The 22,998-nt window shown below is 36.8% G+C and overlaps 3 protein-coding genes across 3 annotated transcripts; all 3 read right to left on the reverse strand.

Annotated features, from left to right (window-relative positions):
* Positions 1 to 655: 655 nt before the first annotated feature.
* Positions 656 to 1,603, reverse strand: LOC103105760 (olfactory receptor 51Q1-like). The gene has a single exon (XM_007491175.2). It carries the CDS (start codon positions 1,601 to 1,603, stop codon positions 656 to 658), a length of 948 nt encoding a protein of 315 aa, XP_007491237.2.
* A 6,737-nt stretch (positions 1,604 to 8,340) lies between these two features.
* On the reverse strand, positions 8,341 to 10,796 carry LOC100022175 (olfactory receptor 51Q1-like). The gene has a single exon (XM_007491140.2). It carries the CDS (start codon positions 10,794 to 10,796, stop codon positions 9,849 to 9,851), a length of 948 nt encoding a protein of 315 aa, XP_007491202.2. The 3' UTR covers positions 8,341 to 9,848.
* A 6,390-nt stretch (positions 10,797 to 17,186) lies between these two features.
* LOC100022225 (olfactory receptor 51B5-like) lies at positions 17,187 to 18,266 on the reverse strand. Its single transcript, XM_001374107.4, has one exon. The coding sequence runs from the start codon at positions 18,231 to 18,233 to the stop codon at positions 17,295 to 17,297; it is 939 nt and encodes a 312-aa protein (XP_001374144.2). The 5' UTR covers positions 18,234 to 18,266; the 3' UTR covers positions 17,187 to 17,294.
* Between the last annotated feature and the right edge of the window lie 4,732 nt (positions 18,267 to 22,998).

The following is a 22,998-nucleotide window of genomic DNA, read 5'->3' on the forward strand; positions in this document are numbered from 1 at the left end:
CAGTTCACAACTCCACTCAACAAATATTTATTAAATGCTTACTAATTACCAGGCCATATGTTAAGTAGTAGGGAAATAAAGGAAGGCAAAACAAGTATCCCTGTCTCAAAGGAGCTAGCAACACTATATGCAAATAACTATGTATACGAGATATACACACATGGAAAGCAAATTTCAGAAGGATGCTCTAGCAAATAAGGAACAAGAAAGACTTACATTAGAAGGTTCAGTTTAAAATAAATCCTGAAGGAAGGCATGAAAGCCAGGATGTGGAGATATGGAGGGAGAGCATTGTAGGAATGAGGAGCAACCAAAAGGTTCAGAGTAAGGAGATATATTGTATACAAGGAACACTAAAAAGGTCAGTGTACCTGGATCAAAGAATGAATAGAGAACTGGAAAGATACAAAAGGGGAATGTTATGGAGGATTTTAAATTCTACTATTGATCCTAAAACAATAGAAAGTCACTGAACTTAACCAAGTAGGCAAATGACATGATCAATCTTGCATTTTAGGAAAAAAAATCATTTTGGCAGCTGAGAGGATGATAGAATGGGGAGAGATTTGGCCTATTCTGAGACCAAACTGGCTACAACTTCTCTGATCACCCCTATCTTTATCCCTGGTGATTTAATAGTCCTTTATTCCTATCATTAATTTGCTTTCCCTTGGGAGAGGAGACGGTAGATTCCCTGTCGGATCTGCTTGGTTTTCACAGTATAAATGATAGGATTCATCACAGGGGGTGAAAGCAAATAGATATTTGCCATGACCACATGAACCAGAGGAGGGGCATGCCGGGCAAAGCGGTGGGCCATGGATATTCCCACCATCGGTACATAAAGGACAAGCACTGCTAAGATATGGGACAGGCAATTGTTGAGAGCCCTAAATCGCTCTGCCCGGGAGGCAGTGCCAAGGACACTATGTAGTATCAGCCCATAGGAGATAAGAATGAGGAAAGGGTCAAGCACAATGATGAGCAATACCAGTACAAAACCATACCAGCTATTGATCCGAGTGTCAGCACATACCAAGCGGATCATGTCCTGATGAAGGCAATAGGAGTGGGAGAGGAGATGAGAGTGACAAAAGGGCAGACGTTTGAGCAGGAAGAGAGAGGGCAGGACGGCCAAAACACATCGGATAACGATGGCTATCCCAATTCTGCCAATGACAGTCTCTGTGAGAATAGAGGCATAGTGGAGTGGGCGGCAGATGGCCACAAAGCGGTCATAAGCCATGGCCAATAACACTGAAGATTCCATGAAAGAGAAGGTATGAATGAAGAAGACTTGGGCAAAACAGCCCTCAAAGCTAATTTCCCGGACATTGAACCAGAGGAGTTGCATGACTGTGGGCAGAGTGGTGAGGGTGAGGCCCAGGTCAGTTAGTGCCAGCATGGAGAGGAACAGGTACATGGGTTGGTGAAGCGAGGACTCTGTCCAAATGACAGCCAGGATGGTGGTGTTGCCCATAATGGAGATCGTGTATAAGCAGCAGAAGGGGATGGAGATCCAAATGTGCATGGCCTCCAAACCCGGGATGCCCGTAAGAATGAAGTAGAATGGCAGTTCTGTGATGTTAGTGACTTCTGACATGACTGGTGAATACCTGTAACAAAATGGCTTTCAATTTACATTAGTGAGAAATTATGCTTTTATAGTGTTCATTTTTTCTAAATTGAGGAATTTTAGGCAAGTAAGTACTTTAGAACTTTGAGAGGAGTTTAATAACTATTCAACACTAGAATATTTGAGTGATTTGACATTAAAAAACATGAAAGTGGGTAAAGCTGATACCTTAATACAAGAAGCAGAGAAGTACATTCTATAGATATTCATTAATAAATTATAATCTATCATAATTAGACTGAGGGATGCACCAATCCCAAGTCTAGAAACTATTCATCTCCTTTATCCTAGAGGAAACTACATGAAAGGAAGAAACCTCATGGTGACACATAGCAAAAGACCTACATCGGTGGAGCATGCCACAACTAAACAACTCCTGGTCTATTGACCACCCAACATCAGTCATCTGGTCTTACCAGCCTTGGGTAAAATGATATGCCAACACTTCTCCCTCATCCCCAATCTAATGAAGTTCACTTATTTCATGACCTGTTCTATTGTGACCTTTGGAATTTTGGTTTTTATGTCAATAAACTTATAGCCTTGATATTTATGACCAACATGTCTTCTATCACCTCATTTAAAGAGAACTCAGCCTCTTCCCTGAACACTCCCCTTGTTGCTAGGATAATGTGGGATGTTAGGTAGGGAGCTCCTCTTTGTTCCCCACTGCTGCTTTCAGACAATTAGTTTTCTTTTCACTATATCTCAGTGGATTTTCCTCTTTTGAGATGAGACACTCCACTTATGCCACCTTCTCCCTATGCATATTATTGTCATTTACTAATTATTCAGTTTCTGGATCAGTTTTCTCCATTCTATACTCATTTTCATCATTCTCAGGAACCTCAATATTCAAATTTACAATGCCCCTGCTACTCCAACTACACACAGTTCTTCAACCTCTTTAACTCTCTGTGTTTGCCAACGTTTTGGTGACACACTTGCAGAGTCACAACTTAGATCCCACCATGTCATGAAATGGTATCCTTTCCATGAAAGAGAAATTGTGTCATTCCATTCTCTATGTAGAATTTCCCATTTTTCTGCTTCTTCCACTCAGTAAAATAATAAAAAGCTGACATACAGGGTTTCCCAAAAGTCCATCAGTTAAACTTCAATTTAAGAACAATATTTTTGTAGTCTACATCCTATCTAGGAGAAAAATATGAGAGATTATTTCAAATGCTTCATTGAAATCCAGTCAGACTTTATATACAGATTTTCCCCAATTTGACCTTTTAGTAATCCTATTTAAAAAGACACAAATTTAGTCTGCAGGGGGGTTTTCTCCATATAGATATACTAATTTATTTTGATCATAACCCTCTTCTGTATATTCACTTAATGATTCCTTTGATGATGCATTTTAGGATTTTGCCCAGAAATAGAATAAAGTTAATTCTCTTTCTCTTTTTTTTTTTGGAAAATTAGTATATTTTCCTTTCTCTATTCTTCTGACCTCTTTCCAATTCTTCACAATCTGGCTAATTTAGAAATCATATCTGTCTTTCCTCATTCTGGTGAATGTTTAATCTGGACCTGGTGATTTGAACTTATTAAGAGCAGCTGACTATTGTGTTTTTTTAAACTACCTCACACTTCTATTGAATATTAGCTATTAACCATTTTTATCTGGCTTACCCACTATAAAATTATTCTTCTTGATAGAAAAATAAATTATAGGAGCTGATTGATTAAACATATAGAAGCCTAAGTAGATAGAGCTCCAGATCAGGAAGATATGAGTTCAAGGTCACCATATCCCAATCACCAGGCTCCAAACGTAAGTGTCATCAATCTATTTCACATTGCACATCCAATCTGTGGCCAAGATCTTATCTCCATTTTATCTTCATAACATCTTGAGTCTGTCCCCTTCTGTATTCTGACACTGCCACTACCCTGATGCTGGTCCTTATTGCTTCATGCCTAAAATATCAAAATATTTTACTAACTGATATCTCTTTTTCACGTCTCTCTCAGTACCAATCTGTCTTCCACTCAGCTGTCAAAGTGCTTTTCTTCTACCATAGATATGATTATATTATCCTTCTACTCAATAAATGTCAGTGGTTTCCTATTACTTTTAGAAGCAAATATAAAATCCTATTTGGCATTCAAATCCCTTCATAACCTAGCACCTCCCTACCTTTCTAATTTTCTTATACCTTACATTCACCACCACCACCATGTCATTTGAAAGCCAATAACACTGGTTTCTCTGTTGCTCCTTGAATGACACTCCATTTCCAAACTCAGGATATTTTCACTGCCTGTTCTCATGCCTGGAATACTTTCCCTCTTCATCTCTGTGCAGAGACCTGGGTTCATACATTTATTGTTTCTTGAGATTCTGGCAAAGCATGGGTCTAAATTGTCTCATCTATGAAATGAGAAGTTTGCAGTAGATTGTCACTATGTACACTTAAAATGGGAAATTTATTTATTTTACCTCTTTATCAAGCCTAAATGTCTCTAAAAATCTTACATTCAGTACTCCTTTCTCTTCCTACTCATGACAAACAAAATAGCTTCCCTTCCTGCTTTCCTCTCTTTCCTCTCCATCTTTTGTTCCTTTCCATGATTTCTTCATACTAAATTCTTTTTTTACCCATATTTAAGTTTCTGTTCTGTCTCCTCCTTTTCTTCCTTCTCTCTATTCCCTTCCTAGAATAGAGGGTTCCTGACAGAGAAAAATATTCAAAGAGAAATTGAATAGGAAAAAATGAAAGATAGTTTATCTCATGACGATATTCTTTCTTAGGGGAATACATTCCATTTATAAAACTCTTCGAATCTCAAAATAAGGAATATCCCACTCTCTCCCATTCAGTCATTATCTTCCAAGGACTTTTATTTTTGCTTTTTTTTCTGGAAATTAATCCCTTTTCTTCACAGGACAGTTCAGACTAAACCCCCTTCTCTTTTTAATTTAACACCGACAGGTTCTTGGAGATGAGAATACTGGCTCACCAACTTAGGTCATTGAATAATATCTTAAAAGTTTCCCCCTCTTATTCATGACTCTTTAGAATGCATCACCTCAACACTGTGTTGCCCCAAGATTATAGAGGGCTCAGCTCTATAAAAACCTACTCTGTGTTCATCTTATCTCTTCTGAAAGGTGTGGGAAAGCAGGATGTCTGAAATACACTGATTTCCTATAAATTCTTATTATCTAGGTTCATAATCCAAAGCCACATTTAAAAAGTGGGGATTTCTGAGGTTTTGTTGGTACTTTTCCAAGTGCTTGATCTAGATTTGTGCTTCTCACCAATAGTCTAACACCAATAGGTCTAACAATTAACATACTTCTATCCATGGCAAAGTATGATGAATCCCCCTCATTCTTACTATCAATGGTCTTTACTTCTTCAATAACTGATGCCTTTTTTTAAATCTTCTTTTTCCTGTGACACAATCGTTTCAGCCACCTTGCTGTTGTATAGTTTCATTCTTCAACCCCCAAACCACTGGCAGATCCAATAAATCACAGAAGAGAATTTAAGTGTTTAACATCTCTAGGACAGTTTAGTTCAGGATATACTGGTCTTGTGTCAGAGTCTGAATGGAGTCCCTAACTGTATTTAGATATTTATAGAGGAACCTGTTCTCCAGACCTGCTTCCCTGGGGTGGAGCTGGGCAACTGCACCTGAGGGAGCTTGTAAACTGCCAGATAACTGGAGTTTGGGACACTAAATAGGAGTAAGAGGAGGGCTAAAGACTATGAATAAAATCACAAGGAATCCTAAAGGAAGTACTATATCCAAGGGGGAAAACACCCTTAGCCATTCATGACTATTTTTTTATTCAGTAGACTCCCATCTTTAAATCCATTCATTTGTGCCACCTCTGAATATGCTCCATGAATTTTTTGATTGAACTGAGATTGCCACTGGATTCCTATGAATTTGACTTGTCTAATTTTCTATGTACTGGGTTTTATTTTTTGACGAATCTGACTAGTTTTCACAAAACTTTATAGATTCTGAGAAAAGTACTAAGTAAATTGTTGAATGAAATGTAAAAGTTATCATTGTTATTACCATTAATACTCTCTACCTCCATTCTTTATATTTCAGTTAATATTTCATACTGGAATATCCTAATTCCTTAAGTTTCCTTGACTGTGAATGAGTTTTGACTATTCTTTATGTATTAAAATATCCTATTACATTGATGTATCTCCCCTACCCCAGACTGTTAAAGTAGAGATTTTGTGGAATTTATGTATTAATGCACCTGGGTCAAAGAAATTATTTATTCTACTATTCATTTCCATTCCTCTGTCTTCTCCCACAGAACTACCTACTTTAGCATGAATAAAGTTTGTGGCATAAAAGGATTTTTTAATGACTTGACCTTAAGTCCTGTGCTACAGAAAAGCATTCACATCATTAATGTTGAACTCTATACCATGAGTCAATAATGGAAAAGGATTTTATTGTATTAACTATTAAGGTGATCAAAAATATTGTCTTCCCACAGATTACCTCCTTCTAAAATGATTTCTACTGAAACCTGCCAGGAAAATGTCATTCCATCCTTCTTCCTCCCCTCCCCAAGTTATAAACCCTTTCTAGATTTACAACTACACATAGCTGCTTGATGTCCTGAGAGGTTTTCACGTTGAGGCCAAAGTATTAACAAGATTCCACCCTACCACACCCTCTTAGTGATTCTGAACCCTGACTCCCAATTATTTAAACCCCATTCTCTGTTCCTTCACTGCCTGCTCCCTTATTCCCATTCCTCCTCAACCTGTTCTTCTTTCCTCCATTTAACATTCTGTGAAAGCTAACTCCCCCTTTTGGTGTATTCCCAGTGATGTGTGGTCCATATGAAACAAACTAGTTTTCATTTAAATTTTTTTTCCCCTCTTCGATGCCTTTACTTTTCTTGCATTGAGACCTCCTGATGACTTTGCTTCTCTGGCCACTTTTTCCAGCATTGGTTGCACTTTCTGTCATATTCCAGAAACACTGGTTCAGGTAGAAGAAATTGGATTCTCTTTGCTTCCCACAGTCACTCGAGGTTCTTCCAATAATTCCATCTCTCAGTCCCCTCTATTCCTTTGATATTTATCCAATTCTATTTATCATGAATAATGTTGCTTGTGAACCTACCTCCATAACATTCACCTTTCCTCAATCAGTTTAATTCCCCAAATCTTGCCCTCATACCAAGAGAAATCATTGTACAGTACTTTCTCAAACCCCCTAAACTACCATTCATTAACTTACTCATATTACCTACTCTACCAAAGTACCACAGCTAAAAAGAAATGGTCATACCTCTGATCATGTCATCACCCACAAAATTTTAAATCAATGTGCTCTGGCATTCACTAGTCTTATAACAATCTATAATCATTCCACCCATTCCTATGCTGTGAAAGCTCAAATCCTGCTCTTCATCTTCTCTATGAACTTCAATCCCTCAAACCTTCAGTTTTTCCCTAAGCCATCACCTGAGTACTCTCTTCACCCTTTCCTTCAATATCTGGATCACTAGCTAAACTAGTTCAACTCTATGCTATCTTCTTCTCTCAAGTCCCTTATTCCACTATACTTTTACTAAATATGTCCCTCCAAGTCTCAGACTTGGATTATGAATGGTTGTTGACTAAATGACTGGGTAGAGGTTTGGGGAGACATGATTTTTTTTTATTTATTTATGAATCTTACAGGTATAATTCCAACCTTGTGTTATAACTTGGTTCTTGGAAAAGTACAAGTGATTTTGGAAAGTCTTATTGTTTGCAAGTTTTGTGAAAACATGTTACCCTCTCCAAAATCTTCAGCTGAGTCTATTATCTGATTTTTCAAAGAAAGGAAAATATCAATTTCTGCAAAAATATGTGTATGTGGGAACAAGAAACTTTTACTATTTTTTTATTTTAGGGCAAAATAATGAGAAAATTTGATTTTTTAATTTTAAAAAGTTTTAGATGTATTATTATATTATGAAAGGTTAAATTAAATTTATACAATGTTGTGTTTTAAAGTGAGCCTGGCTGAATATTTTGTCTTTATACAGAAAACTTATGGAAGGAGGGATATCTCATTCTTACTCATAGCACTCCCCAACCTGCCTTCTTCCCAGCTAGAAAATGATGAGTGAATATTTGACTATTGATTATGCATCTTTTATTATTACAAAAATTCATACACCTGAAATTGATAATTATTACCAAATGGTTGGTATGCTACAAAATCTCTCACTCGTCTTATCAACTGGCTATATAGCCTGATAGGAAATTTGGCCAGACAATGTAGTAGCAAGCTGCCTTCACATCTTATTATATAATTAAGTTTTCACTTTCTCTAAGATACTGATGATATATATAAATGCTTTATTTCCTAGGCTAAGGATTTCTATTCCCAGCTACCAAAGAGAGAGGCCACCATAAAGTTTTCAGGACCTCATCAGGGACCCCATATTGTTCCTGATAAATATCAATACCTTCAACTCTGGATCAACAGATCTTAATTTAAAATGCAGTGAAAGGTTCACTGTCACCTCAAAGATATATTAAGTTACTTTCATAACTTCAAGAAATGCCTCTCCAGGCCCTGGTGACTTATATTTGTTAGACATTATGTGTTCATATATTCTTTTCTTTGAAAAATCTCAGAAAAAGTGTTTTTAATTAATAATTTAATTTTTTTGTTTGGGAATGTATTAAATAAGAATTGAAGGAGTGGGAAACTCTAGAGAATACTTTGAATAAGCTTAATGAATATTAAAGATGACAACTCATAACTGTCATGTATTATATTACAAATACAAATGTATAAACTAATACTAATTTGAGATTCACCTGTACCCTGACCTAAGTTTTAAAAATGCAATTTGGTGTGTGAAATAGAACTGTTTGAAACTACCATTTAAATTTGATAAAATTTCATAGCAAGGATATGGGTTACTCAGTCAAATATAGAGTAAAAATTAAGATGTCACCAGATGCCCACATGGAATGCTGGTAAGAACCTCCAAATATTAGTTCCAGGTAGATGTCTGTTACTGGAAACAATGATAATGGTGTTATGAAAGTAAATTCTAGCACCTTCCTTAATAAGTTTCTCCATTTTCTTTTATCCATTGAATTAGAAAGTTTGCCAATTATCAGAGAAAGAATCTCATTATGTTATCTATAGAATGATATGACATTTTGTTCAATTAATTGGCCCATTCCAAAGAAATATTCCTGAGATCAAATAAAACTGAGGTAATCTTGTTTCATCATATCTATGATGGGCCAAACCCAGGTCTGATAAAGCATTTCTAATATGATTTCAACTTGTTCCTCTTCCTTCATTCAAAGAAAATTCCTATCACTGAGGGCAGGAGAAACTCAAATATTTTGCAATGAATCATAGCATTACTATTACAATGAAGCTCTGATTCCATGGTAATAAGGTTTCAAGAGTTAGGAGAAAAAGGAAAAAAAAATTCTGGTTTTATTTCCATTTATTTTTACTAGTAGATATCTGTCTATATGTTATTGGTAAAAGCCTGATGATCTGTCCTGGGAAAAATGGGACTTATCAGATCCCTTTATGCAAGAGGACAGCTTGGAACCAAAAAGGACCTTTGAAGAATAATTTATGTACATAAATACAGATTGAATAGATCTCTCTCAGTTTAAGACCTATAGTAACTTGTACTTGAACCTATACATTCGAATTTCCTTATTTGTTCCTACATGTTGCTCAACACCCAGTAGCTAAATTCTTGTATGACATCTCATATATGAACCAGTTGCTGAGCCCAGACAAAGAACTTGCTTAACCTCCCTGACCTTAGTTTCCTCAGCTGTAAAAATATGATATTAGGCTTGCCAACGTTTCAAAACTCTTCTAACTTTACATTTATAATGCTGTGGTATGAAATGTATAACCATGGCCTGTCTCAGGGAGGCTTCTACACTGATCAAAATCATAATCCTAGGAGTTTTCCGTGTCATTGAATACTCTTCAGAAATATTGCTAGAGTTTTCTGTTAGAAAGGAAAGATTGTCCCTGATATTTATCTATTCTGTCATTTCACAAAATTATTTTTCCAACTACAATGTGGTTTCTATTGTCATGGATTTTCCCCATAACTCCAGAACTTAGGTTACCTACTATTGACGCTGGCTATACCTTCTGCTCTACCCTGTCATAATATATCACAAGTAGTTCAATACTTCACTCTCCCTAATCTCTAGTGCACTTTTCCTTGAAAAAGGAGTCGGTGGATACCCTGGCGAATCTGCTTAGTTTTCACACTGTAGATAATGGGGTTCATCACAGGGGGTGATAGCAAGTAGACATTGGCCATGACCACATGAACCAGTGGTGGTGCATGCCGGGCAAAGCGGTGGACCATTGACAACCCCACCATGGGCACGTAAAGGATGAGTACAGCTAGAATGTGGGATAGGCAGTTGTTGAGCGCCTTAATTCTCTCAGCGTGGGAGGCAGTGCCAAGGACACTGTGCAAGATCAAACCATAGGAGACCAGAATGAGGAGAGGGTCAAGCACGATGATGAGCAATACCAGTACAAAACCATACCAACTATTGATCCGAGTGTCAGCACATACCAAGCGGATCATGTCCTGATGAAGGCAGTAGGAGTGGGAGAGGAGATGAGAGTGACAAAAGGGCAGACGTTTGAGCAGGAAGAGTGAGGGCAGGACAGCCAAAACACATCGGATAACGATGGCTATCCCAATTCTGCCAATGACAGTCTCTGTGAGAATAGAGGCATAGTGGAGTGGGCGGCAGATAGCAACAAAACGGTCATAAGCCATGGCCAACAATACTGAAGACTCCATAAAGGAGAAACCATGAAGGAAGAAAAACTGGGCAAAGCAGGCCTCAAAGCTAATTTCCTGGACATTGAACCAGAGGAGTTGCATGACTGTGGGCAGAGTGGTGAGGGTGAGGCCCAGGTCAGTTAGTGCCAGCATGGAGAGGAACAGGTACATGGGTTGGTGGAGCGAGGACTCTGTCTGAATGACAGCCAGGATGGTGGTGTTACCCAAGATGGAGATCATGTATAGGCAGCAGAAGGGGATGGAGACCCAAATATGCATGGCCTCCAAACCCGGGATGCCCGTAAGGATGAAGTAGAAGGGTTCTTCAGAGATGTTAGTGATGACTGGCATGATAAATGGATTAACCGCCAGGTTCAATTTCTTTCTACAATGACATAATATTTATCTTAATTTTTATGAGAATAATTTGTTTATGGTTTTATTATTTACTTAATATTGTTTATAATTTGTTATCAAATTTATAATTTGCTCTATGACTTTATTATTTTGTAAATAATCTATCTTAGGAGTAGAATTCCAAGACTTTGGGAAGATTTCAATATCTTCCTTCTCTTGTCCCAAATACCTGTGAAACAAAACATCAAAGGAACCCTAGAGAAAAGATTAGTAATGAAAACTTGAGCCTGAAAATATTAACCATCTATTGAACTCAAAGTATTGCACTCTTTCATCAACTGAAATGAATAGAAAGCTGGATACATTACTCAGATAGGTCTGAATAATGTAGTTGATGTCATAGATTTTGAAACAGAAAGAGACTAAGCGTTTTGCCACTTGAAGGGTGCTCAGAAGGTATACGCAGGCTCCATCAAGGCTATGTGATCAGTGGAAAGATTAAATTAAAATTTACTCTTAGAACTCTAGTTTGAGAAGTCAAGAACAAAAGTCAGCCTTAATGACCAATTCTTGAATACGTTTCATAGAGAGCTACATGCACAAAGCAAAATACATCTGAGGAAAGCAGTGCTCATCAAAGGGTCTTCCAAGAAGTCAAAAACAGTAAGTAAAATATAGCAAAGAAAGAGGTAAATTCTAATAGTGGAATGCCCAAGAGTCTACTGAAAACCCTTGGTTCTCACATTGCATAAATCAATTACCCAACTCAACACAGTGGGTAAATTATATCCCAAATCCATAAATAAACAACTGAAATCATGGGTAGTTCAGAGACTAATGTCCCACCTTGTGTTCCAGTTACTAGTAGTGCACTTTGAAACCTCTGCTATTCTTCCTACACACACTACTCTAGTATTCGTTTTGCTTACAAAATGCCTCCAATATCCCTCCAATAGTCTCAAGTTCAAATAACTTGAACTATTTGAAAATTGAAATTAAAAGTTATAAATTATATGAACACATTAGATATTGATATAATATAAAGAAATTAATTAAAATTTATATTTATACATATATAAAACCACAGTGTACAAATATACATACATTTTAAACTAATTTCAACCATCACAAGCACACATGTGTACACATATAAGCACCTACTGATAAGAAGTCTTTACTCAAAAAAAAAAAGTCATTACTCAAAAAAATTACCTTAGAATTACAAAAGCAAAGGCAAAGATAAAATAGTCCCTGTTCTCAATGACTTGACATTCTAATGGGAGAAATAATATGGACATATATAGCTCTATGCAAAATATATACAAAGAAGACTCTAGTTAGATTTGAGTTACATGTGACCAAAAAAAAAAATTCTGCAAATTGTACATGGGTCTATATTCACGGCCTTCTGCTCCATTTTTTTCTTGAAGAGATAATTCAGAATCAAGTCAAGTGATGACTAAAGATTAACTCGATCTGGTATAAATATCAGAGGTTTGGATTTCTTTCTTCATGACTTTGCGAATATCCTGAAATCAAAAAAATTCTCATCCTGTATCTATGTTCTACCATAGGATCACTATGTTTACAAGTGTGTGTGTGTGTGTGTGTGTGTGTATGTGTGTTTTAGCAGGTATGTGTGTATCCTCCATAAAATATTCTTCTGGTGTCTCCTTAGGACATGGAGACGTCTCTGTGCTCTTGATATCTCTGCTAGAAGGACAACAGTCATGGCAGGTCCTGTAACACTGGAAAAGCTTCAGTTTGACCCTGAGGATATTCTATAATATGGGCCAAAGTAAGCTTAGTGAGTCCCATCAGCAAACAACTGGCCACCAAGTGATGATTTATTTTTTTATCCACGGCAAATGCATGAAAACAAAATTACTTCAGTGCAGTCATGGATACTTGCAGTTTTGAGGAGGAAATGATAGATACAGATATGGCATGATATGACATGGCATAATATGACATGGCATAATACATACCTAGACGACAGTGGAGATCAAAAGAGAAATAAATGGATAGATGATATAGTCAATAGATAACAGATATACTTTATCAAATGTAGCTTACCTCTAAATGAATGAATGAAAAAAATAATATTAATCACTTACCAGGTACCAGAAATTGTGCTAAATGCTTGAGATGCAAATAGATAAATACAAGACAATCTCTGCTTGGAAGGAGCTTACATCATGTACAGAAAAGTAGTGACTTGGGAGAATGGTTTGGGTTTGCAAAGTCACAATGATAGTAGAGGTATAGGGCAACGATCTCTCTCTCTCTCTCTCTCTCTCTCTCTCTCTCTCTCTCTCTCTCTCTCTCTCTCTCTCTCTCTCTCTCTCTCCTCCTCCTCCTCCTCCTCCTCCTCCTCCTCCTCCTCTCCAAAAGTCTTGGTGCACTTTTAAGCTTTTGTAACTTTGAAAATAAAAGTACTACAAACTGACAAAATCATTATTCAGATGATTGATTATACTTATTTCCCTTTGTGTATTTTGAAAGTAAATTTTCTATATTAATTTCAACAAGATAGAATATGTTCTCATTACTTATTCTGTATGTGACAGTGTCTGGATGAGCTTTTCTCAGATCACTGGAGCAGTAGAGAAGGTCTTCTACCTTAGTTATTTGATTTAGCTTCATTAGATGTTTTTCTTATGTAGGCACAACAGAAATCTCTCCTATGCATCAAAACTTTGCTCTCTGAATGATATTAAGTCTGAAATTACAAATGCAATCCTTTTGGTCACTGAGCTGCAACTGATTAACATTTTTATAGTTTGAAAATTAGCAATACTTAGCATTAATTTTCATTCATATCATTCATATATAACACACAAGTGGTTATATTGAATTTAAATAGGAAATAACAGTATTTTCAAAAGTTCAGCAATTGATCCTTCAAATGCTTTTTTTATAAGTTTGTAACTTTTATACTTCCAAAATTATTAAAGCTTAAAACAGAACTAAAAATTTTGGGACACTCTTGATTTATAATATTTCTTTTATCATGCTTCTGATGATTTACTTTGATTTTTAATGTTAGATTCCTCTCTGATATTATCACCATGACATGGCCTCAGAAATAGACCTAACTGTTAAATATTGAAACATGGGCAATTGACCTTTGTCACCTCACTGCCTAACCCCACTAATCCAGCATTACTACCACTGCTATATGCCATGTTAAATCTTACCAAGTGCTCTTGAGAATCAGTTTGTATATCTCTGAATGTGGTACTGTGATCAGTGGAGCAGAAAAGAAGGGAAGGGACAGGAAGGAAAGTTAAGGAAAAACCTTATAGGACAACATAATGTGGCCTTTTTATTGAGTATATTTTTTTTAACTCAACTTGTTCACTTTGTCTGAAATCTTTTGGCTTTAGCTTCCATCAGTGCAAGGAGAGAGAAGATTGAACAATGACCTAGTCACTATTCATGAGCACTTATTGAGCTCATAGCTAGGATTGTGGGGAATCTCTGAACAGATTCAGGCTCATTTTTTGCCTCAAACCTAGTCCACATTCTTTATATCTAGCTGTGTTTGCTTCTATCCCCAAGACCCATCATCCCTGCATATATTATTGCTTCCTTCCTCATCTCCCTAGCCTGTGTGCACCTGCCCAATATCCACATACCTTTTTGTCCTATGTAGATTTCCATGGTCTGTTGAAAAGATAGGAAAAGCAAGATTACTTATATAGTCCTCCTCTGGATTACCATGGGATGGTATGAAGCCCCTAAATTCTTCAGTCCTGAGATCTCTAGCTAAGGGAGCAGAACCATAGGAACTGCTAATTGGCAGTGGAGGGGGTATTGTGTAATAGCTTGAGTATATCCCCAGGACACAGGTCATGTGGTGAAGTATCTGGAGACTCCAGTTAAGGATGGGGTCATACTTGTTGAAAAACAAAAAACAAACAAAAAAATATAGCCTGCAACAGTATGCAAGAATAATTCAGAAGCTATGAATTGGAGTCCCAGGAGATAAAAGTTGTTGGTGGGCCATGTCCAAGTAGGGTAAAATCACTGTCTTCCAATGTAGAAAAGTAGAATATAGAAATGATAATGTAGAAAGATTTCCTAAAGAAGGATCTAAGATGTTGTTTTTAGTAAGCACTGAATAGGGACTGGAAGATGGTAGTTTCAGACTCACAGAACTATTCACCTAGACTACTCTAATAACTTCATAGAAAATGAGTTGAAAAGAACATTGGAGGACAACTAGCTTATATCTTATAGTTAGTCACAGCCAATAACAGATCAGACACTGTGCGAAGTATATTAAAATTATCTCATTTGACCCACACAATAACCCTGAGAGGTAAATATTATCCTCATTAGATCAAGATTCCTAACCTAAGAGCCACAAAACCACTTCGCGTAAAGCCCTGATTTTGGGAGCAGATTTCAGGAGGTCTGAGAATTTGGATAGGAAAAATTTTTATCTTTATTATTCCAAATTGATAGTTGGCATTTCTTCAAATTACTCATTTTTAAAAATTCATAATTGTGTGAAAGGGAATAAAACCTTCACCAGGCTATCACATGGGTCAAAAAAAGGGGGGGTTTAAAGACCCTGGAGTAGATGTTGGAAAAGGTCACTTTTAAATCTGAAATTCTATTCTTTTTCCACTCTACTGATGGACCAGTTATTTTATTACTCAGGTCCACCTAATTGTTCTCCTTATTGTCACACTAATAGCAAGAAATAGTCAAATGCTTTGTTTAGCTATATGAAATGTATCAAAACATAATAGATAGAATGCTAGACTTGTATCCATAAGTCCTGGGTTTAGATACCAACCGAGAATTATTACTGTGTATGTGTGATCATTGGAAAGTTATTTAATCTGCCTCAGTTTCTTCATAGGAAAAAATGAAAATAATAACTATTTTCATAAGTTTGATGTAAGAAAAGCCTTCTATAAATATTAATATATTAATATAAAATAAAGGTGTGAACTATTAGTTATTAAAAATAATATATCAATAATAAAATAATAAATAATAAAATAATATATCAAATCTAAGAGATAGCTCTGATCTCCTGGGATAGCATTCTTATAATTAATTAATGAGTTTATCTGATATTATTTTATTCCATCAGTAACCATTTATTTCATGTTTACTATGTGTTCAGGAGCTCTTCTAAACAGAATTCTCATATTATTCTGTGCCTTCATATATTCATGTTTCGATACCCTCTATGTATGTGTATGTGTATGTCTCTTCTCCTTCACTAGACTGAGTTTCTTAGATTCAGATATTAGTTATTTCCAATTTAGCATCAAACTCAGAACAATGTACAGAATAGGAATTTAACAAACATTATTTATAATTGGAATGAGATAATGTACTTGGAATCTCTTAATTTTAAGGACTTAAAATGAATTTTAATTGCTGTTGCAACTAAGTACAATAATTAAATCTTGTATCAGCTTGGAGGATTTTTAAAATTGTGGGTTTATTAAAGGAGAGTTGGAATCTATATCCATCCCCTCCAAATTTTCAAATTAATGTGAGATGGGTCATAGACTCAGAGAAATTTGGAAATGGTAAGGAAAAAAGAATAATTGTGTATCTTCAGTATATAAAATCTCCTATCAAGCACTTTGGAGAGACTGGACAGAGATGGGTGATAATGTCATTGCTCTGAGGGTCCTGCCCCAGAAAGAGAAGAGCCCTCCCTCTTTGGAACTCCTGGTACAATGAGAAAGACATAATACATATGTCCACTTTCCTAAGTGCTACATAGATTTGAATTCCTATTACTGTAGACTTTGGACATTAATACTAGGAATTGAGGGAGATGGGAAGAGAATAAAACTGGACAAAGAAGCAAAGAATAGTGGTCAGGATCCAGGCTCCAACCCATATTCTGGAAGTCAATATTCTTCCCACATTAAGGTTTGCTGGGCTGTGGAAGTAAGGAGTCAGTGTCTTGGATTGGTACATGGGTTATTGAGGCTTAAGACACAGAGGAATAAAAATCTGCCCTGCCCAGGAAAGGAGATTATATGATCTTCCTTTAACCTATGCATAAAATCCATTAATTGTAATCATCCGTGTCCATTCCACTTCTCATGTGGATATAAGGAAATGTTGTTTTGTACTGTGTAAATGTTTTGAAGAGGGGTGGAGATGTATAAGAAAGAAAATTTGGGTGAATGGGAGAGTCTTATCTTCTAATTGTCACCCAAATTGCCCCATTTTCCAAAGTATTTACATTTGGGACCTCTATTCCCTCTTTCCTCGCAGACAACAATTGATTGAAGACATTAGGGTCCTAGGTCCACAAATGGCATATTTTATTTCATGCATTCAGAATATGGGAATGTACTTCATGATTCCTAAATTAAGTTTGAGATGATGCCAGGAGAGTCATTTCAGGGATTATATGATTTCACAGATGAATCGATAACTGAGATTTTATAACATTTAATTCCTTGAAATCCATATGGAAAGAGTTGTATCACAGAACAAAGACTAAGCTCTGAATCTGTGTAGAGAGAACTTGCGGAGGATGCCATTCCTGATCTGTTTGGTCTTAACACTATAGATGACTGGGTTCATAAATGGAGGAAAGAGGAAATGGATATAACTCATAGTGATATGAATCACATGGGGGGCATGTTTCCCAAAGCGGTGGATGAGGGACAGACCAATCACTGTGACGTAGAAAACTAAGACACAACAAATGTGAGAGATGCAGGTGTTTAGGGCTTTGTTCCGCTCTTCTCCAGAGGCAATGCTCATAACTGTTTTCAAAATTAGTATATAGGAGAAAAGAATGACCAAAAAGTCTAGGAAGAAGGTAAATGAAACCAGAACCATTGGATAGATACGATTAAAAGTAATGTCTGCACAGGCCAATTTGATGACATCCTGGTGGAGGCAAAAGGCATGAGAAAGGACATGGGAATGACAGTAAGGGAAAAAATGTAATGGGACAATTGGGGGTACCACAGACATGCAGCCCCTCAGCAATACCCCAACCCCAATTTTCACCACTCTGGAGTTAGTGAGGATAGACCTGTATCTCAGTGGGTTGCGAATGGCAATGAAACGGTCATAGGCCATGGCTAGCAAGACCCCTGACTCTACTATAGAAAGAGAGTGGACAAAGTAGGCCTGGGAGAAGCAGAGTTCAAGTTGAATCTCCCTCTGATCAAGCCACAGGACACCTAGCACTGTGGGCATTGTGTTCAGAGTCACCAAAAGATCTGTGGTTGCCAGCATTGCTAGGAAGTAGTACATGGGCTCATGGAGGCTGTGGTCATCTTTGATGAGAAAGAGGAGGGTTCCATTGCCAAGTATCACAGAGAAATACACAAAAAAGAAAGGGATGGAGATCCAGTGATGAACTGCCTCCAGTCCTGGAAATCCAGTCAGAAGGAAGGGAGATAAACTGTTATTAGGCCACATAACCACTCAGATTTAGTGAGGGCTACTTAATAAACAAAAATCAGTGCTTCCTGGCTAGGAATACACAGGTGTCAGTCCTACCTAGGTGGGGATATTTAAGCTTTCAGAAGAAAAAGAGCTAAGATATCAGGATAAAACTTAGAAGTAAAAGGAATAATACCATGATTCTTTCTGTACTTTGGCTTCCTAACTTGAGCAGAATTCCTCAGCTTCAGATTTTGATAGGTACCATTTCTCACATCATCTCATCTCTTCACTGTCTGTTCTTTGCAGTGTCTGTGCTAATGCATTGACTTGCCTTTCTGATTAGTTGTAATCCATGGCTCCCAATATATTTATCCAGTCATAACTAATATTTCAGGAACATAGGTCATTCCTTTTCTTTTTTCATTTTCTCCTGGTAAGTCATCAAGTTAATAGCATACTCTCAGACCTGCAATGGTGAGAGAAACTGTTAAGTTACTACAAACCATAACATTTATACCCAATTTACCAGTTAGGCTAAGAGATCATAGGATCAATAGCTTATAACTTTAGGCATAATTAACCCAACCTACATATCCTACAAATAAGGAAACTGAGAGTTATTTAATAAACAAGAGTCAGTGTGTCCCGTCTAGGAATACACAGGTGTCAGCCCTACCTTGGTCAAAGATGTTTAAGCTTGTAGAAGAAAAAGAACAAAGATTTAAGGATACATTGAGCCAGTAAGTTTGAGTGACTTGTTCAAAATTGTCCAGATTGTAAGTATTCGAGAGAAGGTCACAGGTTCTGAACCTCAAATAGATAAACATGTCCGATGTGAGGGACAATTCAGTCTAAAGGGATGTTCTTAAATATTTGTGTAATATGAATCCTTCTCTGAAGTCTGATTAAGTTATCAAAATATTTTTGAAATACATAGACCTCAAGTTAAGAACTTTTAGGCTACATAAATGTCTATACCTCCATCCTCACAACTGATGTCTTCACAACTTCATACCTCTCATTCAGTCTGTCATCTCCCCTCCCTCCTTCAAAACTCTCACCTTCTGTTTCTTAACTAGAGATTCTGCCTCTCTCATAGTTCTCTTTCAGGCTTCTTCCCACTTCATAAATGCTACTTCTGTTTCTCTGTTGCTGGATGGGTTTTATCATTTCTTGGATGAAAATCTGTGTCCCTGGTATTAAGGCAGAGGTGAACCCTTTCAGCCTTAATCCCTTCTGATTGCCCAAGTTCCATCTAGGTACATAGACACCTGTGAATCATTACTGTCATCTCAGGAAAATGTAGGTCACCTACCTCTTCAGCATAACAGGCCTTTAACAATCAGACCCTAATAGACCTCAAAGAAAATACACCTGTTACCTATTACAATGAATTCACAGGATCATTAAATGAGAATTAAAAGGTATCTCAAAACCAGATTGGATTTTGTAGAAAGGATTTTCTCCTTTCCCCAGTTGGTGGTTTTGAAATAACTTTTAACTCTCATTTAATGATCCTGTGAATTCATTGTAATAGGAAGCTCATTTTATTTTATTCTTTTATCTTTCCCTTGCATAAAATTTCCAGTATGCATGTTCACATGGACAACATATTGCTGCTGTTTCTACTATTTATGATCAAATAAAACAAGTCTGATCCCTCTTCTCTGTCCTAGCTCTTCAGTGGTTTCTAGATAGCTCTTTTCTCCTCTAATTTTTCTCTTCTCTAAGATAAACATATCCAAAAACTCTGACTCATTCTCATGTGAAATGCACTCAAGACCTTTCAGCATCACAGCTGCCCTCCTTTGAAAGCTCTATGAGTAATCAATGCCGTTTCTAAAGTGGAGTGCCTAGAACTGGACGTAGTGCTCCATAGGTGGTTTGACACAGGCAGTGGACGTAGACACCTTCATCTCCTTGTTTCTCTCTTAGGATCATATTAGCTATCTTGATTACCACACACTAGTGTAGGCACATACTTAGCTGGACATCCTTCAAAACTCAAATATGTTTCTTTCAGATGAAATTGTTTTTAGATATACCCTTCCCATTTTACCTTGTAAAATTGATTCAGTGAGCCCAATTGCAAGACATTAAATTTCTCCCCATTAAATTTCATCTTTTCCAATGTTCTAGCCACAGTGTTTGCTTTCAGTTATGGAGAGCCTAGGCAGCAGACAATAAAATTGACCCTTCATTGATAGTGAGAAGCAGCAAGGTGGTTCAATAGGTAGAACATTAGACCTAGAGTCAAGAAAATATGACTTGAAATTCAGTTACAGATTGCTGGGAGAACCTGGGTAAGTCATTCAATCCTTTTCTTATGTTTCCTCTTCTATAAAGTAGGTGACAGTAATGCCTACATTCTAGGGTTGTCTTGAGGTTAAAATAATATTTATAAGGTGCTTTGTAAACCTTAGTATCTTTCACTCTAAAGATAGAGATGTGTAGGAAAACTTTTTTATATTCCTTTTCTGTATTATCACAATGATTTCTTCTCACCATGAACCCTAGATCTTTTGCCTCCCACTTTCCTCCTTCATCTCAGTCTCCTTGCTGTCTCTTTCTCCCACCCATCCCCAATGTGGAACAGCAAGAGCTCGGCTGAGAATCACTCACTCAGTTGTTTAAGACTTGATACAAGATATGATCTCACCAATAACATTTTGTTTTTCAACATAAGATTTACAATATCCCTTTGTGGAAAGTGGTATATGTATCATGTCATTTATATAGAACAGAAACTTGAAACTCAAGAGAAGTATATGCCTAAAATGACAAAGGAACTAAGTGAAGGATTAGGGACTTGAACCAGGTATTTGGACTCTAATACAAGGTCTCAACTGATACCTACCTTCTTACTCCTCAGGCAAAGAAAGCTTAAAAGACCACCAGAACATTCATAAATATTACACTTCATTTATTTTTTAAAGATTTTTTTTATTTTTTAATTTAAATTTTTAATTATTTTTAATTTAAATTTTTAATTTTTAAATAAAGATTTTTAAATTGGGAAACCAAGGCACAGAAAAGGAAAAGGACTCAACCAAGGCTATTTAGTCATAACTTCTTGGGATGCTGCCCCTTACCATAAATCCAACTTGGATATCAAAGAAGAGCAGTGATCCATTCTGTCACCTCTCCAAGCTGCTATTGACAGATCTAATACCTTTGGTTATCATATAAATATTATCATCAAACTTATCACGCTGGCTGATTCATAGACAGAGTGAGGCAAACTGTCAAAAACTGAGCATTGCTGCTGTGCCCCAATCTTATTATATGTCGGACTCTTAATTTGGTAATGGGCAATGCCTTGGGGTGTCTGTAGAGACACTCACTAGGAGATATAGGAGAGATAAGAGGTGAATCCAGAGATGACACTAAGAAAGAGAAATGGGGAGATGAGAACAAAATTTAGTAAAATGGATATTGCCTTCATAGATTATAGCAACCTCACCCTTCCATCCATTCTCTCACAAAACCTTGGTTTTCAACCAACCTTCCTATAAGAAACATAGCTTCTTAGCCTCATGCAAGAAGCAGTGACTGAGATAAACCTTCTTCATTTATCCAAGGCAGCATATTCTTGAATATGGAATTCCATGGATTCTCTTGGTAGTTATTTGGCTCATAAATTCCTCCAAGTCAGAAAATTTTAAGATTTGCAAGAGAAATTTAAATTTGAAGGAAACTTAAAAATCAATATATCCTAATTCCAAATTACAGGGGTGAGAAAACTGAGTCAAGGAGAAGGAAAGGAACGCATAACCATTGGTCTGTGACCCTCTAGTTTGGGTACTTACTGCAGCAAAGTCTTTATTACCAGATAAAGGACTTCTCTAATTCATGCCACCTGCTTTTTTGGACTTCAGGAAAATAAAGCTAATCACCCTGAAACTCCTTCACTTCTTCTGAAGTCCCATTGCCCCCAACTCACCAAAAGCTCTGCAGAAATACTGGGACTGGAGTGGGAGATCACTGGGACCTGGTTGAGCTTTCAGTTTGCAGGCTATTGTCTCTGATTCTGCCCAGAATCCCATCTGATATCCGGGTATTTGTGCTGTAGATTGGCTCCCTAGAGACCTTTCCAAGACACATGGATCTTGGGCAGTCTCTCCTTGACTTCTCTCCTCGTGTCTCCTTTTTCATCCTCTATAAGGATCTGGGCCCCTTGAGACATATATGAAGAATCTCCAAGTCTCATCCCTGTGGGGAAGGGGTAAGATTAGAGTAGTCATTGTCACTCAGCTGTAAGATTAACTTCTCTAGAAGAGAGAGACACCATTATAAGACAGTCTTGGATATGGATTTAGGACAACTGAATTCGAATTATGGCTTCAACTTTTCCAGCTCTGACACCTTGGATAATTCATTTTCTCTAAGTCTCAGTTCCCTGTTCTGCAAAATGAAGATAATAATAATTGTTATATTTAACTCTGGGAATTGCTATAAAGAAAACATTTTGAAAATTTGAAAGTACTAAGAGAATGTGAAATAATCTTGCTCAAAATTCACAACTCTCATGAATTTTATTTTGCAACCAGAATATTCCTCTCTACTCTACATAATGGGAAATGTGTTTATGTGTAGGTATCTACAAATATGTTTATCTATAGATACAGATATGTGTTTATAAACACATATATATTTGTTGTGATGTGATTTCATTCATAGTATTCATGATTAAGCAGCTGATAGAGTGGACCTGGATTCAGGAAATTCGGTTGATTTGTTATTCATTTTTTAGACATATCCAACACTTTGGGACCCCATTTGGGGTCAGTTGTTTTGT

Source organism: Monodelphis domestica, chromosome 4, assembly GCF_027887165.1.
Source record: "Monodelphis domestica isolate mMonDom1 chromosome 4, mMonDom1.pri, whole genome shotgun sequence".
Classification (NCBI taxonomy): domain Eukaryota; kingdom Metazoa; phylum Chordata; class Mammalia; order Didelphimorphia; family Didelphidae; genus Monodelphis; species Monodelphis domestica.

Excerpts from the sequence above, each read along its gene's own strand:
- LOC103105760 (XM_007491175.2), bottom strand. The coding sequence starts at position 1,603 with ATGTCAGAAGTCACTAACATCACAGAACTGCCATTCTACTTCATTCTT.
- LOC100022175 (XM_007491140.2), bottom strand. The coding sequence starts at position 10,796 with ATGCCAGTCATCACTAACATCTCTGAAGAACCCTTCTACTTCATCCTT.
- LOC100022225 (XM_001374107.4), bottom strand. The coding sequence starts at position 18,233 with ATGTGGCCTAATAACAGTTTATCTCCCTTCCTTCTGACTGGATTTCCA.